Here is an 18,536-nt window from a genome sequence, read left to right on the forward strand (position 1 = left end):
CACACTCCACCTCCCCCCGCCCCCCAGAATTTCATCTCAAAAGAAGGAACCTTTTTCTTTTTCATTGTTATGTCCCAGTGCCTAAACAGTGTCTAATACAATAACTACCTGTCAAATGACAGAAACATTCATCTTCTGAAGAATCTTTTCAGATCTATCATCTCTTTTTATTGTCACAACAAATCTGTGAGATAAATGGATAGAGTGTGACTAAGAAAATTCACAGAGGTGATGACCATTCACATATATCCTATTTCTGTGGAGGTGGCAGAAGGAGGTTTTCTCAGAGAAAGAGACACAGAAGCTGTGGCAGCACTTGCCTTAAGTTAACAGGCCTATGTTAATTTATTTATTCTTATCATGTCACATTCCAAGGGGGATTTGAGTGGCTGAGCCGGCAGTGTGAGAAGGTCTGACTTGCAGCCTCAGGCCGGCCCATGGCTTCACCTCATGGAAGCCAACAAAGCAGCTCGCTCCCATTGACCAGAACCCATAGTTTGGGCCACTCTGAAGGAGTCTGACGGTTGGAGATTGGCTTGGTGTGGCAAAACCAAGAGTAAAGTTCCAAGGAAATAATTCTACAGGGATTATTCATTACCCATTCCCCAGGAATCAGAGCTTAGCAAAGCGAAAAACCAACAGAATCCTGTGGGTATATTGTGATAGAGACGCTACTTTTAAGGTTGGCAGAAGAGCAACATGTAAAGAAGATGGGTTCCTCCAGAATCTCAAGCTGATCAGACTCAAAAACTAACTCTGCTGTGTGACTGTGGGGACAATGACACCCACCTCACGGGATACTGTGATGCTTCAAAGCTGATTACTCAGCACAAACTGAAGGAATGCAGCGACAGGTCTAACTAACCCAAGAGAAATAAGAAACTGATTCATTCGTAGGTTTAAACACATAAGAATGTTAAGGGAACTGGTATCCTAATCTATAATTTCTAGTAGAAGCACACCCACTCCAACTATTTGAAAAATGGTAAGCAGAATCCTCTCACATACTTACATAAACTGTTTTCAAGTTGAAAAGAGCACGCACTGCTTTTAATAGGAATTAAGAATGTAATCCATGGCCCTTTTAACAATTCAAACAATGCGAAGGTATATAATCTAAAGTTAACAGCTTTGTGTATCCTTAGGGAGATGTCAATTCTCCCCAAATTGATCTATAGATTTAATGTAATTCCAAACAAAACCCCAGCAAGTTTTCTATTTCTTTTTTTTTTTTTTTAGACATAGACAAATTTCTTCTAAAATTTATATAGAAGGACAAAGGAACAGGGACAACTGAAACAATTTGGAAAAAGTGGAAGAATTCTTTTCCTAAGGTTGTAAGACTTATTTTACAGTTATAGCAATAAGACAGTGTGGTATTAGAATAAGACAGGCATACAGGTCAATGGAACAGAACAGAGAAACCAGAAATAGACCCACACATATATGGCCAATTGATTTTGACACAGGTGCAAAAGCAGTTCAACGAGGAAGCAAAGCCTTTTCAACAAATGTTGTCAGAGCAGTGGATATCCATAGGCAAAAAAAGAAATGACCTAAACCTCATACCTTATATAAAAAATTAACTCAAAATGGATCATGGGCTTAAATGTAGAACATAAAACTACACAACTTTTAGAAAAATAGGAGAAAATATTTGGGATGTATAGCTAGGCAAAGAATTCTTAGACTTGACATCAAAAGCGTTATCTATAAAAGATAAAGTTGATAAACTGGACCTCATCAAAATTTAAAACTCTGCTCTGTGAAAAATCTTGTTAAGCAATGTAAGACAAGCTACAGCCTGGGAGACAATATTTGCAAACCACGTATCTGACAAAAAGGACTTGTACCTAGAATATATAAAATACTCTCAAAACAAAACTCAACAGTGAAAAAAGAAAAACTAGAGTTAGAAAATGGGCCAAGGAAATGAACAGATATTTCACTAAAGAGGATATGCAGATGGCAAACAAGCACATGAAAAGATGTTCAATGCCATTAGCCACTAGGGAAGTGAAAATTAAAACTACAATGAGACATCATCCTATCAGACTGGTAAAAATAAAAAACAGTGATAATATCCAATGCTGGTGAGGATGCAGCGAAACTGGATCACTCACACTGCTGGTATGAACGTAAAGTAGTACAACCACTCTGGAAAACACTATGGTAGTTTCTTATAAAACTAAACATGTGCATACCGCATAACTCAACAAGTCCACTTTGAACATTTAACTTAGAGAAACAAAAAGCTATATACATGAATATTTATACCAGCTTTACTCAGAATAGCCCAAACTAGGAATAACCTAAACATCTTTCAACAAGTGAATAATTAAACAAACTGCTACATCCATACCACAGAATACTACCCAGCATAAAGCACATGAAAAGACATTCACCATAAAAAGGAATGGACTACTGAGACACACAACTTGGATGGGTCTCAAGGGAACTGTGTTGAGTGAAAAGGAATACGGTATAATTCCATTTCTATAATATTCTTAAAATGACAAAATTATAAAAATGGACACTAGATTAGTGGTTGACAGCGGTTGGGGGTGAAGTGGGGAGCAGTAAAGCAAGTGTGGTTAACAGGTAGTACAAAAGATCCTTGTAGTGATGGAAAGCTGTGTCTTAACTCAGGTTGTGGTTACAAATATACATGTGATAAAACTGCATGGAACTATATATCCATTTACACACACAGGCAGCGGTGAGTGCATGTGAAACTGGTAAATCTGAATAAGGTCGGTGGATCGTACCAATGTCAATTTTCTAGCTGTGATATTACAGTAAACTTTTGAAGGTGTTGCCACAGTGAAAAACTGGGTGAAGGGTATACGAAACCTCTCTGTACTATTTCTTGCAACTGCATGTGAACGTACAATTATTCTAAAATAAAAGGTCAAAAAATGTAATAGTCATGTCTTTCTTTCACTTACCCTCCTCCTGACATTAACCAAGTTAACTTTTTTGTGTATTTCCCATATGTTTTCCTATGCTTATGTACACTTTTTCTTTTAACTTTGCACAATGGGATCATACCTCACATACTATTCTACAACTTGCTTTTTTCACATAATAATTATAATGGACATCTTTCCAGTTAATACATATAGATCTTCATTTTTTACAGAATTGTTAATGCATTATTTTAAAATGGGGACTCCTACCAACAAAACAGGGAATAAAGACTTAGAACTTACCCCACCGTCTGCTGTGAGAAAACCAGAGGGTACTTCTCAATTGCCATTGAGCCAGCAGTGGGAGGCGCTGCTTTGTTCAGAATAAGCTTGGCCAAAATGGCCAGAGCTTCATCTCTGACTGCAGCGTCATCGATCAAGAAGCAATTCTCAATATATGAGAGAAAGCTGGGTAGGAAAAGCTAAAAATAAGAAAGAAAATGCCAGTTATCAACAGATATAAATTTCAGAACATCTAATGAAGAGAAGATTCTAACACTTCCACAGAGAAAAGTATAGATCATAAACAAAGGATGAGGAATCATAATGGCATCAGACTTCTCCATGGGAACAATGGAAATGAGATGATAATAGAGAATAGAGCAATGACTAAAAGAATTCTGAGGTAAAATGACAGAATCTAGAATTCTATACCCAGCCTTCTGGCAATACAGTGTGAGGAGAAAACAAAGACATTTTCAGATGTATGAAATCTCAAAATTTTACTTCTATTCCTTTAAAGGAACCTCTGAAGAATGTTCATCAAAATAAGAGTAAACTAATAACATGGGAAAGATGTGGGATCCATGAAACAGGAAAACAGCAAAGGAAGTTCTAGAGTGACATCTGTGCAGTGGGCTGAGAAAGCAACCTATTTGGACTTGAATTGCTTCAGGAAGAACGTCTCCGAGAAAGGGAGGAAAAAAAAAATGAGGTGCTAAATTATCTGACCACTTGCCTTACAAAAGGCATTCTACTCGTACAATGCTGTTGGAAGACGGATTCACTGACCGGCTATTCAAAAAAAAAAAAAAAAAATTTCCAGGTTTTAAAGAATGAGGTGAGGCAATTTTAGGAAAAATGAGAAGGTATACAAGAAAGGAATATAATTATAAAATACGTATTTGTTTTTATAAGGATTAAGTATATGGTGACTATGAATTCAGCCAAAATTTGTGATATAACTCTATTTAGGAAGATGAGGGTGTAAGAGAACCAGAACCCATCTACCATAGGAGGAAGTCTACAGATGAGGACTAAAACTTTAATAAAGGAAATGTAGCAAATTCAGATGATTTAAAAATATAAATACCACCAAAAAAAAAAAAATAGCTAAAAGTCATTAGATGTGTTTGTTCCTGGTGAGTAAGGTGGGAGTGGAAATCAAGTGACTGCCTCTTAGCCCTGTTTGACTTTTTAAATGACATATTCTCTATGGCAAAAGTAAGATTTTTGGAATCAGTCCGCTATTTGTCCTTCCTGTGCCTCCCTACGGAGAGTAGAGCTACCACGCCTTCCTGTGCTCTGATGAAACCTCAGATGCAGGGCCTCCTGCCCAAGGGTCTGCAATTTCACACTGTTGGAGCCACCACTGCATCCCCGGGGCTTGCAGCTTTCTACGTTCGCTGTGGCTGAACCAAGGAAGAAGGCATATCCACATTTCCCCAGACATTATGATTCCATGAAAGATTTTGAGGAGAGGAGGAAGGCTGGCATCTTTCAGAGTGCAAAGTGGTTTTGGAGTGTAAAGAATTTCTTTAAGGTGAGTTCCACAGAAGCTTGTCACTGTATTCCCAAACTATGAAACATGGATATCTGGGCTAAGGACTAGTTTTCTCTTGATAAATAAACAATTAAAAACAATTTTTAAAAAAATACATATTTTTTAAACAGACCAAAGGGAACAGGGAAGAAGGAAAAGATGCTACTGCTAAGAAAACCAGAACAAGACAAAGGGCCCTCACTGGGCAGGAAGGAACAGGGTTAGGACGTGTACAAAAGTTTTTTTGAAGACAAATGATAATATAGATTATTCAAGACTAAAGGGAAAAATGAGTGAGCAGATGCAGAGATAGATTTCCATGAAGTATAGTGTAGGATTATCAGTTATAAGAAACAGCAAGTGTTTGAGGGGGGTGAGGGGAAAGGGAGAAAATAAACTCAGGATTTGACGAGAAAGATTTCTACCTCATTCCATGAGGTATTTATGTTGTGGCAATGAAGTGAATTCACAACATTCCTTCAATGCAAACTGTTTCAGAAACTATTTTCTACGCTGCAAATTCACATACAATTTCCTTAAACTGTTTTTCCCCCCAATTTTACCACATGGTTCTATAACTTCCTAAAGGATTATTAAAAACAAGCTCATTAACTAATATTATTTTAAAGGCCCTAGTGTATAGAATAAAATTTAACTTGTGACCTAAAATTGGAATACAATTGCTTTAAAAAAATATATGGATGAAAACATCCAATACTTACTCTGTTTCTCTTTAAAAACAAACAAAAAATCACGGGATTTTAAATTTGATTATTTTATCATGACAGGTTAAAAAACAAAACAAATCCAAAATTTGGTATCTTGCTCACCTGCTCAAACTGCTTCATAGCAAACATGACTTCAGAAAAATCCAAAATTAAACGTCTTTCAAATCGGCTCTCAAAAGTCTGTGGACCACAGGTAAAAAAAATATTAACGTAAGTACACAGAGAGTATTTTCCCCATTCCTGAAAATAAAAAACCAAAAACCTACAAGGTCCTCTAATGTGCAAATACATATAGTGGGCTGGTTGATATAAGCTAATACAATAACGAGAGGTGAAAAGAACTTGACTGCTGAACTTGCCTCTGTGCAGAGGTGGGAGACAATAGGTACTGAGAACTCTGCAGGAAGGCAGCTAGAGTGAGTGAGTGGCGGGCACACTTCAATCAGTATTCTGTCCAAATGCTAGGCCTTCTCCATAGGAACTTCCACAGATGCGAAGGGCACCGCGTTCCTAGTAATCACACAGCCTCAGGGCTGCTCAATTCTCTCCCAGCTACAGAGAATTACGAAAGGGCTAGCGGCATGATTTTATACCTTCCTCTACACTTGATACTGCTGCACCACACGAAGCTAGAAAGAACCTAACTGATCTTCCTGTCTTCAATCCCACTTCTCTTCAGTCCATCTTCTAAACTTACTAAAATGCAAATCTCATCAAATCATTTCCCTGCGGAAAACTCTTCCAGGGACCTCCAGCACTTGCAGGATAATATCCAACCTAACTTTTCAAAGCCAAGCAGAGCCTTGCTGATACACATCACACTTCCTCATGTGTCCATATGCCTAGACAGCATACATTTTTTTTAACACATTTTTGCTGTTTTCCTTCCTAGTTTTTAACCCATTCTCTGGCTGGCAGGCTGCTATTTAACCTTCAAGGACTACCCCAAAATATAAGACCTTTGAATAGCAACCTCTGTTCCTCAACCCCAGATAGAATCATTATGCTTCAATATGACATCAATAAATTAGTTCAATAGATTATGACAACTCACTCCCAGGACCCCACCTCCTTAACAACCAAAAATCGTAGGTACCATAGCATCCATCCTGAAATATCCAGTCCACACCCACCACATGGTAAGCTATACATATTTGGTGTATATCTGCTGAATAGCTTTTATTACACTCTGCTTCTCTTATTTCTATTACAGCATGCAATTCACATCTCCTTAACAAGATTATAAATTCCACGAACGGAGAGCCTTTGCCATGCTTTATTTGTACTTCCCAAGAGGTTTATGCAATGCTAAACATATTATTAACCTCTCAATATTTGCTGAAGTAAATTACTTTTTCTATGGTTTCTTTGATGAGGGTCTCTGGCAAAGAAACATTTTCGCCTAGGATCAAAGCAGAAATTACATCCAAGAGGGTCTGCCGACAAGATGTGGAGAGATGGGTTATTTGTAATGTTTGTGTCAATACCTGTAAATTAAAAGAAAAAAAACAATGCACACTTAGCAATCGGCTTTTAATGAACAAACTCTAATCAAATTAAGTTGGGAACTCACCTTACAAACATCAACAGGCTTGGTTATCTTTGATCCATTTCCATGTTTCACAAGTATCAGGTATGTTTCTAACAATTTTTTAATCTGTTCAGAACTTTCACCGCTATTAGTTTGGGTTACTTTTGAATGTAGATCAAGGAGTGATTCCTGTAAACAAAGAATTTAATTTAATAGAATAACTATAAAAAAATCAAACTCATCTGTTAATCTAATAATGAAAGTATTGTGCGAAGCAGTTCAAATTTTCACATTCTTCTGTTCTGAAAGAAAAAGATGCATTTATTTACTGGGAGTCACTAAGGATAATAACAGCTAACATTTCTATTTCTGGGTGCACAGCTGTTAAGTTCCTCATAAGCATTCTCTCACTACAGAGGGAGTATTATTACCCCATTTACCAGATGACAAGGCCGGGGGATAGAAACTTAAGCAACTTTTCCAAGCCATACTAGCAATAACTGAGAAAGCCAAGATTCAAACAGAGGCAGTCTGGCTCCAAAGCTTGCACTCTTTTAACCACTATGCTCTACTGCATCTCAAAATAGCAAGTTAAATGAAAATAGTACAGGGGTGGAGGGAAGAAAAATCCTAATCAGTGTGTTAACAGTATAAAGACAATTATAAAATACCATCTCCAGGAGTGGTCTCCTAAACTAAGACCAAGAACAATCAACTCTTGAACATATGAATCCCGAAAAATTAGAACTCACTTGTAAACATTCAAAAAATGTACCAAAATGTTCCTTGTGGATGTAGAACGCAGTGGATTTGACCATGTTTTTGAGAGTTTCTCCAACTAAAATCCATGGTAATTGAGTTTCTGTTTCAGTAACTGGTCCCAGCTTTTGCAAAATTAGCTTCACTGCCTGTGGAAATCCAAGAGGCATTAAAATCAACATATAAACTCTCATTTTTTAAATATCACACTGTGATTTCCCACTCTGATTATATTAGCTACCTTAAAATCCGATCCAGGAATTATTCAAGGATATGAAACTTTGATGGTTAACTGTCCTAAAAGGAATTTCCAAACTAGGATGGGGAATTTTATCATATAACTGCTCCCTCCCCACCCACCTTTGCTTGTTAATCAGTTTACGTTATCTTCTAGGATCCAGGATGAAGAGAGCAATGATTTTGTAAAACTCCCTAGTGACCCACAGCCTACATTAGATAAGCACTGTTATCAAAGCCTTAATGCTCCCCGTTTAGTGCTATTTATTCTAGGCGATTTTCTATCATTTCAGTAAACCTTTCCTATTTTCTTTTTAATTCCTTTCACATAGACTCAAAGTATTCCCCCCAGTTATTTACCTCTCCTGTACAGGAGTGAAACATGTTTCTCACTCCTTTGCACATTTCAAAGAGCAACTGTCCAACTCCTTCTATCTTTTCCGGATGTTCATCAAGATCAAGAAACATTAAATTGAAAAGTGCATTTTTATTAGAAACCTAAAACACAAAATGCGAACAGAAAAATTTAATTTAAAACATAAGCATATCCAAATAAAGACATTTTATTTGCTATTCTACAGTTTCATATTTAAATATAATTAGGGCAAAACTCTAAAAGGAGTAGACACTTGTAATGATCTCCAACCACTATAACAATATACTTTCACTTGTAATGTCACACAAAAGTGTGATTAATTCATTGGTATAAGGAATGGACCAGAAAAACTATAAAGGCAACATTGTCTTTTAAAGAAAATCATGTATTTTATGAGTATAAAAGAAATTTAGTACCAATGTTTTTGTTTTATTACAAAAACCCTCTAAAATTTCTATGAAAACAAACCCAAATGACACTGTACAATTAGTTCCTTCCAGGAAATGATTATAAAAATTGTTATTAATCTCACTGTTCATGTATTTACTGGCTACACACACACACACACACACACACACTTTCTTTCTCTCTCTCTCTCTTGCTCTGTCTCTCTCTCTCTCTCTCTCAATTAGGGGTATTTCACACACACACACACACACTGAAAGCTACCAAAAATTAAATAACAATAAAAAAATGACCTAAATTATTTCATATTAATGAGCAAAGATTAAATCTCATGGTGAGATAAACTCAAAATACCTATAGGTTTCTGTATATATAGAATTAGCCCCTAATAACTACAGTATAAAAGGTATCAGCTTTTGTCATAAGATACTTGAGGATTAATAAACAATAAACATATGAAATATCAGACTAACCTTTCTCATCAAAAAAGTAAAGCTTTCAGCAGCAAAGTTTCTTATATGTAGCTTTCTATGAGCCAGGAGTGTACTATACATGCTATAAATGAGAAAATAAGACATGTTTAATAATCATAATTTCAATAAAAATGTACTACATGTCAACTGTATATCCAACCAATACTGTGCTAGGTATACAAGGAATATGTAGCAGGAATAGAACAGGAAGTTTAAAATCTCAGTCTATTACCAAGACACCCACCGGTTGAACAGAAATTAAGAATCGTAGGATTGGTGGTGCTTGGACTGATAGGAAGAACTCCATTAAGAGTTGAAACTTGTAGTAAGCCCTGAACAACAGGAAGAATTCAGGTGAATACCAGAGTGCGCATTACTAGAGATAAAAGCGAGATCAAAGATGGCAGAAATGACCATGGTCAAGATAACAAGGAGGCTGGCCAGTCTAAAAGACGAAGAATGATGTGGTTGGGGCAGGCAGTTCCAGGAAGCTGCCAGGTAAACAGGTGGCTCTGAACACCAAACTGAATGCAGACTCCAGCTTTCATTTATGTAAGCACTTACTCTGTGCTACTTCATCTCAGCAGCACAACTCTATAAGGTAAGTACTACACATATCCCCATTCTACAGATAATAAAATTGAGGCAGAAAGGCTAAGCAACCTGCTCAAGGTCATATAGCCATGTAGCTGTAACTAAATAATTACTTGTATAATAACACTGTAAATTGGTCTTCCTAATGATAGGAGAGCATGGAATATATTAAAGTGTAAATTTTGCAAGAAGAGGGATTTTTATCTGTTCTATCTGTGACAGTATCTCAAGTACCTGACATACAGTATTCAATAAATACTCACTAAACTGACTGACTGAATGAATGACAGAATCAAGAGGATGTGGAGTCCTGGAAGACACTGGGTCAAAGATGCCCCAAGGGGGCCAAGTCTCCGAGACAGGAAGAATGATGGCGTCACTGTTAGAAACTGGTCAAAAAACAGGGCCTGGCACAGAGTATGTATGTACCAAATACACGAATGACTTATGCTGAGTGAAATAGGTCAGACGGAGAAAGACAAATACCATATGATCTCACTTCTATGTGGAATCTAACAAACAGAATAAACGAGCAAACTAAACAGAAACAGACTCAGCGATATAGAGGAAAAACTGAGGGTTGCAAAATGGGAGAGGGGTGGGGATGGGGGAGAAGGTAAAGGGATTAGAAGGTACAAATTAGTAGTCACAATATTGCCACGGGGATATGAAAGACAGTTTGGGGAATATAATCAATAAAGTTGAATAATATTGAATAATATCACTGAAGCTGAATAATATTGAATGTCAAATGTAATTAAATATATATATGCATGTATATACATACATATATGTATATCTATATATACACACATATACATATACATATATATAAGTATACGTATACAGTCATGGGATATGGAACACAGCACAGGGAATAGAGTGAATGGAACTGTAACAGCTATGTACGATGTCAGAGGGGTAGTAGACTTGGAGGGGTTATCACTTTGTGAGGGGTGTAAATGTCTAACTATTACATTGTTTTATACACCTGAAACTAAAAAAAACAACAACAACAACAACAAAGAGTTGGCTTGAATGGGAATACGTTGACTTTCATTTCAGTAATACTCAAGGGAAAATATCCCGGATGTTGAAGATATCATACTCAAAGTAAATAAATTCAGAACTAGGAAGGCTGACTTAGGAGATATAAAAAACCAAATAAACTACATATCCCCCCAAAATCTTGCTGGATTTTAGTGAAGTCATCTCGGTTTCTAATACATTTTACCAAAGGCTTCATAGAGAACTAGTAAAGACTGGAAAAATATTTCTTTCTCCTTTGCTCAGAGGATAGGGTCGGGGAAGGGGGTGTGGTACAAAAATAAAACCTACAGTCTTATCCCATACCCACACCTATATGGGGGAAGGAGGAGGAGCATTACTCCTGTATTCCTGTGGCAATCAGAGTGTATAGAAATAACCAGGACACTAAGTGAAAAATGATCATCAAGTTCCAGACTAAAACAGATTATAAACAATCTTTCCCTGAAACAGAAAGCTACTATGGAACTGTCTCTTTCCCTGTCCACGTTTGTTCACAAATACTGTGTCTCTTTTGGCTTAATAAGTATGACAGGGGCTAGGGCAGGTATCTAGACAAAGTTCTTGTAGTTTACAGGTTTGTACAGAACACTATTTCATTAAGCACCAACTGTTAATGGAGTTTGTGTAACATAAGTGGTCAGAATGCCAGACGGTCAGAGTACAAAGCTTTCACTTCTGACCAAGGTGCCCGGAAATATTTGTGGAGGTTATGGAATCCAAGCCAGGCTTTGATGGGGAAGTGGGGGAATGATTTCACCAGCTGGATATAAGAGAAGGTCAGGTCAATGCAGACTGGTGGAATAGACTTTGGTTGGAGAACCAATTGTATATAAGGAAATAATTAGAGTCTGAGCTGGAAAAGTAGTTTGGAGTCAGAAGCAAGGGAAAAGGCAATTAAAGTATACATCAGAGTCAGTATGCATGACAGGTGGTATGCATGTTTTAACTAAATACAAGTGAGAGTCAGAAATTCTCTCCTGGTTGCCAGTATTGAGAAAAACTGCCCTTGACCAAAACATAAAAACTTACAAAACTTAAATGCTAAAAAATCTCATTTTTGAGGAGGATCACTTTGTTTAGGGGCCTCAAGGACACAGCTATTTTCACGTATTACTTTTGCTCTCTAAACTAATGCAGGTGAGGGGCAGCACTGACTGTAAACAGGCATGAGGAATCTTTGAGAGATGATGGAAATGTTCTTAAAGTGGCTTGGGGTGATAGCTGCACGACTTTATAAATTTACTCAACAGCACTGAATACTCAATAAAGTATAATAAGAATTAGAAACAAACAAGAAAAGGAAAACCCAAATTGGAGAGAGAAAAGGGTCACCTGTATATGCTGGACATGTCCTTTACCATGAGCCTCCACAGGTACTTGTAAAGATACGACAGCGAGGTGAAAGCCCATTCTAACAACTCGGTGTCCTGAGTCTCCAGGATTGAGGTGATCGTCAGAAAAAAATCCGGAAAATGTGGATAGAAGTCTGTCTGCAGATCGCGTGCCAACTGTACAACCAAACTGGATTAAAAATAAGAAAACAAAGCTGTTTTTGAGACATGTAGACCGAAACGCAATAACTGGAAATCGACTTCACAGATGACAGTAGATCACCTATGGTGACAGGATTAATTAAACCTTCCAAATCAAGTCTCAAGTGAGGCATAACATTTTTCACATTTTAAGAATTCAGCAAAGAAATCGGGCTAGAGCAAGAAGGTGCATTCCGTCATAAGTTATGGTGAATCATTCCTATTATGTCAAAGAAAAATGGGGTTCTCTTAAAAGTATAAAACAAAAAGCAAAAAAAAGTACACACCTAAGATTCTGGTTTATGGCAATGCACTAACAGAAAAGGTAAACTCTTATTTTTAAATTATGAACACCAGATCTAATGTAGATATAAAACACAACCATTCATAAAACTGAGATAAATGCTCTGTAGCTTTCTCTCAGCATGCTACTTACTCCAAAAGGGGTTGAAAAGCAAAACTGTTCTTGATTTGCAGGTGAGTCTTCAAACTCTGAACGATTTCATTTTGATGATAGACCAGCTGATTGAATGACTGGCATTTGTCAATAACTTCTTTGTAAAATTTCCCTGAGTGAAAAAAGAAAAAAGTTCTACTTTTCCATTATATGACTGTTTAGTTGTTTTGAACATATAAAGTACAAATGACGAGTGAATGAAATGGAAACAAAATAGAAAATACCAAAGTGTTCCGTAAGGTTCAATTCTCTCCATTTCAGCAGACCCTCAAAAAAGTAGGTTTCAACCTCCTGCCAAGATTAAAGCAGTCCATTAATCAGACAATTCAAAGACAAACTATGATCAAAGTAAAGAAGAATGATATGTTAATATCTTAAGACAATGATGAGAGCCAAGAGTTAAAAAAACTTTGTGTTTTTTTTTTTTTTTCTTAAGGACATTAACACACTTAAAAAGCATTCAGGTGTATAGTATGGGCAGATGTTTCATGAAAACAGTGTTTTCTTGATTTGATTATAGCAAAGAATTCTCTAAAACCTAAGTAAAAGTCACATTAAGGAAAAAAAACTTTTGCTATGGTTTTTACAGTTTTAGGTCCAGAAAAATGTTCAGTTCACAGAAAAATGTTCACAGTTCTTTCATTGTGCTTTTGGAAGTATGAATTGCTACAACCTTGTGGGAAGTAATTTGGCATTTCGATTAAAATTAAAAACGGGTATGCCCTTTAACCCAGAAAATCCCCTTTTAGAGATATTTCTTATAAAATTTTCAAACTTGTAAGTATAATATATAGATTTTTATTCAGCTTTATTGTAGTCAGGGGATAAAACAGTCTAAATATCTAATAATAGGAGAATGGTTGGAATAATCTGTGGCCTATATATACTAAGGTATATTAAGTGGCTATTAAAAAGATTTATAACTACATTGAACAAGAGGATGTTGATCATATGTGTTCCAAAGTGATAAAAGTCACAGTCAAGTGGATAGTAGGATCCAATTTTTCTTTTTAAAAAAAGACCTCTATAAATGTTTGCACATATTTGTATGAGAGAAAAACATGAAATACATATATACCAAACTGCCAATATTGGTTTCCTTGGCAATAAGAGGTGAAGTGGTATCATGCAGGGTCTCAGCTCCCGCTCCCCACATAAGAACGCAGGATATGGTGAGGCCAAAAAGGAACACCCACGGAGCCACAGGTAGGGGAGTCATACCACTATATTCTCGCTGGCGGCTGGTGGAGACACAGGAAGCAGGAGCCATACAATACGCAACCTGCCGTCTGCTTCTCTACCAACCAACCTCACTTGCTAACTGCAATCCACGCTTGCTAGCTCAGCCACGGTAGTTATATCAGTAGCTAATGGCTAACCGGTCATAGCTGATGGTCAACTAGTCTCAGCTGATGGCCATCCACTACCAGAGCCAGTACCTTTCTGCATGAGGCCGAGAGCCTGGAAACTGCTCTCTGGGACTGTCCCCACAAGTGGTGAGATAATACGCTTGTCTGAGTTTACCACTATGTTTTTCAGCTTGTTAACACAGTACATATTACTTTGTACTTTGAAAGGTAAAACCAGTAAATTGTTTTCATATATGTATATATGTGTACATGTATATGGTGAGAGAGAGTGAGGGAGAGAGAAAGAGAGAGAGAGAGAGAAAGAGAGAGAGAGCAAATATATAAGCACATATACAAACAGCAGGCCAAATCTTCCACCATTTCAAAAAAAGTAAAACCTTAAATTGTGCTTTGGAAATCTTTAAAAAATAAAAATGAAATGAAATCAATAGTTAGGGAGAATAGAGAGGAAGAAAGAGAATCCAGTTAAATTTTGTTCAGTGTCTCTTAAATTTTGTTCAGTATCTCTGAAGGAAACTATAGCTAACAGTTTAAAACCTAAATGTAGAAGGCATACCTAGCCAGCACAGTGACTGCCACATGTAAGCCATTTCTGATAGACTATGTCCCTGTCCCTTTGCAATGTGACTTGCAGCCCCTACCACCAAGAGATGGCGTCTATTTCCTCACCCCTTGAATCTGGCCTGGCCTGGTGACTTGTTTTGACCATTAACATGCAATGGAAATGATCCTGCGACTACCAAAGCTAGACTTTAAGAGGCTTTGTAGTTACTGCTTTCATTCTCTTGGAAAGATTTGCCATTGTGAAAAGAAGCATAGTCTACCTTACTGGAGAACAATAAGAACGAGGACAACCCAGACTAACGAGCCCTAGTTAACAGCCAGACATTTGATTGCGGCCCTTCTGGACCTCCCAGCCCAGGGGCCTAGCCTAGGCTCTCTTCTCTTCTAACTTAACACTCTATCTCTTAGTACTTTCAATCTCTCCTGCGGTTTAAACCATAAACCACATGCTGAGTGTCAAGTCTGTAATTCTATCTCTGAAGCCACTTGAACCCCTCCAGATTATACAGCCAAATGTTTTTTGCACACACCATCATTTGGATTGCTACAGGTATACCAAACTCAACAAGCCCCAAACGAAATCAACCTGTGCTTCTCTTCTTATAAATCTATCTTTATGAATGCCATCCTCAAACAACCAGTTGTTGAAACCAAAAAACTTAACCCCATTCCCTTCCTTCCTGCACATACAGTAGGTCACAAGCCCTATTAAGTCTACGTCTTCACTATCCCTGGAATCCTTCTCTCCTCTCCATCTTGACTGCCACTGCCATAACCTTACTTAGATGACTACCAAATCCTCACAACTAGTTGCCCTGACTCCAGTCCTGCTCTTTTCTCCACAATAAAGCCAGAGAGATCTAAAACTTAAATCTGATGTCACTCCCCTGCCTTACAAACCCTAGAATGACATCCCAGAGCTTCAGGATAAAACCCAAATTTAGCTTGACATACAAAACCCTGTATGATCCTTGACTATTTCTTCTGCTTTACCTCTCACCAGGTACCCCCCTCACTCTATCCCAGTCACCATCAACACACACAAACATCATATATACAATTTTAACCACACTGAATTACTTTGCAGTGTTTTTTTTGTTGTTGTTGTTTTTTTAATTAAAATTTACCAGGGTGACAATTGTTAGTCAAGTTACATAGACTTCCGGTGTACAATTCTGTAATACATTATCTGTATTTCACATTGTGTGTCTACCACCCCGAGTCAGTTCTCTCTCCATCACCATATATTAGATTTTGCAGTTTCTTGAATGTGATATGCAATCTCTAGCCTGTTGCTTTATACAGGCTTCTCCCACAGCCTGCCCTCTTTGCTCAAGTCTATACAAACAACAGACTACATTCATGTATCACCTTGTCTACATTATCGTGTTTGACACCCCACCCTACACCCCCAAAGAATTTAGGTTAGGCTGCCCTGACTGAGTTCCCAAAGCATTATGTGCCTACCTAGATAACATCATTTAATACACTGAATTCACATATTGGAGACAAGGCAGTCAAAGAGACAGTGAGCACAGTCCGACTAGAGCCAAGTGATGAACAGTAACAACTGAGGCTGTATCCCTAAGCTAAAAGCACATTATACAGGACCTTAAAAGGCTAGCAGAGAAACTATTTGATGCAACAAAAAGCAAGAGCATCTAACCACGCTCTTACTCCGTATGACGGAGTAAGAGCGTGGTTAGATGTGGAAGAGAAATTATGTAGTCCTAGCCCCTTTCCTTTTATAAAAGAGGAAGCCAAGCCCTAGGAAAATGACTTGCTCAGAAGCTCTTTAAATTGTAGTTTTAGTAACATGGTCTCCAACAGTGCTAAGAATGCACATGGGAAAAGGAGAGGCTAGAATCACAGAAGCCACCTACGTATCAAGTCCATAGAACTTTGTGCAATGATGGAAATGTTCCATTATCTGCACTTGTCCAATAGCAACTAGCTACATGTGACTCCTGAACGCCTGCATTTTTAATTTAAATTCACGTGTGGTTATTGTAATAGACAGCACAGGTTTAATGCATTTCATGTTCATAAAGGAATGGTTTGAAAAACAATCCACTTCCAAGAGGAGAGACCGAAAAAACTGACTATGAATACTTGAAGATTGGTCAGTATAACATTCTCTTACCTCATCGTAACTCGCAGTTCTATCAATCCGGTGAATGATATCGATATTCACATTCCCCAGTCGTTCAGCAAATGTAAGAAACTGTGGGAAAGGGGGGAGCATATTCAAAATACAATATCATTTAATACTTATCACGTCTTGAGTACCTGTGTGAATGCTGTATAACAATCACATGTAGATAATTTCTTTGTGAAAGTACAAATTTTAAAGCTTCATCAAGCCTCCTCATGTACTAGCATTACAAATAAGGGTATGTTTTGTTTGCAATTTCAGGCTTGTATCTGCAATCATCCGTAAAATGTATAATTGAGTTTTGAAACTAAATGTAGATATCACTGATGAATCACAAAGCTAAATGTAAAAACAAACCGAAAGGCATAGGGCCTTAAACAAATGCACTGCTCTACTACACGAAGATAATGGAATACGTCTATGGATAAGTTTGCATAAGTTCTTTCCATTAACGTCATTTCAAATAAACTTTCCTTGCTAGACTATGGTGGACGGAGGTGAAAGCTGGAAATGTAGTCTTGCTAGATCTACCGTTAGGTTCCATACTCCCTTACAAGTAAAGGGATCTGGCTAAGTCGTTGCAGTAACAGTGCTTTTAAACATGTGAGTATACAAACCTAGGGTTGCACCATCACGAGGAAACTGTCAAGGGACAGAGAAAGTGGCGTACGTAGCAGCCATTTGTTGGAAATCTCTCACATTCTCCCGCCGACCCACCCCCTAATTTAGCCTTTGAAAGTAAAATAGCAGGGGAGAACAGCTGTTAAGGAATTAGTCTATAAGAATGAATTTAACTGCAGACTGAAGGGGAATCCAAGCACGCCAGACCCCACAAACCTTACTGCCCGGCTACTTTCCCCACCCCATGTGTGCTACACCCGGAGAGTCTCCCTCTTTTGCCGGAGCCTGCGGGCAAGAGACTCGCGCTTGGTCCAGAACACTGCAACCCCGGGAATCCCGCTCAGAGCCAGTCCCACGGGTGAGAGACCAGGGACTCAACGGCTCCCGGCCCAAGCTCCCTTGCTCACCCGATGTGTGTTCTCGGTCTTGTGGGAAACGGGCTTTGTCTTCATGATTGCAGAGGGGCAGTGGCCCGCGAGGACCTGGGGAACGGTCCGAGGGAAGCAACTCCGTAGGGAACGGAAATTGGTAGTGAACACTTGCACTCCAGGATTCCCAGGTGTTCAAACTCTTTCTCACGTGCAGCTTGAGCCCCTGGACGCCGCCATGATGGAGACGGGGAGGAGCCTGAGAGGGTCACGTGGGCGGAACAAGGGGACGGAGCAGGCGCACACTCGCCGGAGCCGCGGGGGAACCAGAACGAGACGCAGAGGCAGTTTGGCGGTTCTGTGTTTGTGGAGTTGTTACAGTCTTCAGTAAAGGTTTATAAGAAAAAAAAACATGTGCATTTTTATGATAAAAGAAAACATGTTTGTCATCATTCTCAGCTAACACTACCACTCACGATATGTATCCTGCACCCTGCAAAGCGCTTTACATCCATAATTTCACATTAAGCTTGTACACTGAGCAATGAGTCAAGAATCGTCTAGATTCTTAGCCTCTAGACTGAT

At 38.2% G+C, this 18,536-nt stretch overlaps 1 protein-coding gene across 1 annotated transcript in view; it reads right to left on the bottom strand.

The window, feature by feature from the left end:
- The window catches only part of UTP20 (UTP20 small subunit processome component), an 89,132-nt gene extending 70,921 nt beyond the window's left edge, over positions 1-18,211 (bottom strand). Inside the window, exons 1-12 of the mRNA XM_019732102.3 lie at positions 17,991-18,211; positions 16,951-17,031; positions 13,098-13,164; positions 12,853-12,985; positions 12,217-12,405; positions 9,241-9,322; positions 8,347-8,484; positions 7,743-7,898; positions 7,033-7,179; positions 6,812-6,946; positions 5,562-5,639; positions 3,213-3,391 (exon numbers count right to left, since the gene is read on the bottom strand). Coding sequence (XP_019587661.3) covers positions 3,213-3,391; positions 5,562-5,639; positions 6,812-6,946; positions 7,033-7,179; positions 7,743-7,898; positions 8,347-8,484; positions 9,241-9,322; positions 12,217-12,405; positions 12,853-12,985; positions 13,098-13,164; positions 16,951-17,031; positions 17,991-18,035 — 1,430 coding nt within the window. The 5' untranslated portion in view covers positions 18,036-18,211. The remainder of the gene's footprint in view (positions 1-3,212; positions 3,392-5,561; positions 5,640-6,811; positions 6,947-7,032; positions 7,180-7,742; positions 7,899-8,346; positions 8,485-9,240; positions 9,323-12,216; positions 12,406-12,852; positions 12,986-13,097; positions 13,165-16,950; positions 17,032-17,990) is intronic.
- Positions 18,212-18,536: the final 325 nt, after the last annotated feature.

This window comes from Rhinolophus sinicus, chromosome 1 (genome assembly GCF_057876585.1).
Source record: "Rhinolophus sinicus isolate RSI-liver-muscle chromosome 1, RSI-T2T, whole genome shotgun sequence".
NCBI classification, from domain to species: domain Eukaryota; kingdom Metazoa; phylum Chordata; class Mammalia; order Chiroptera; family Rhinolophidae; genus Rhinolophus; species Rhinolophus sinicus.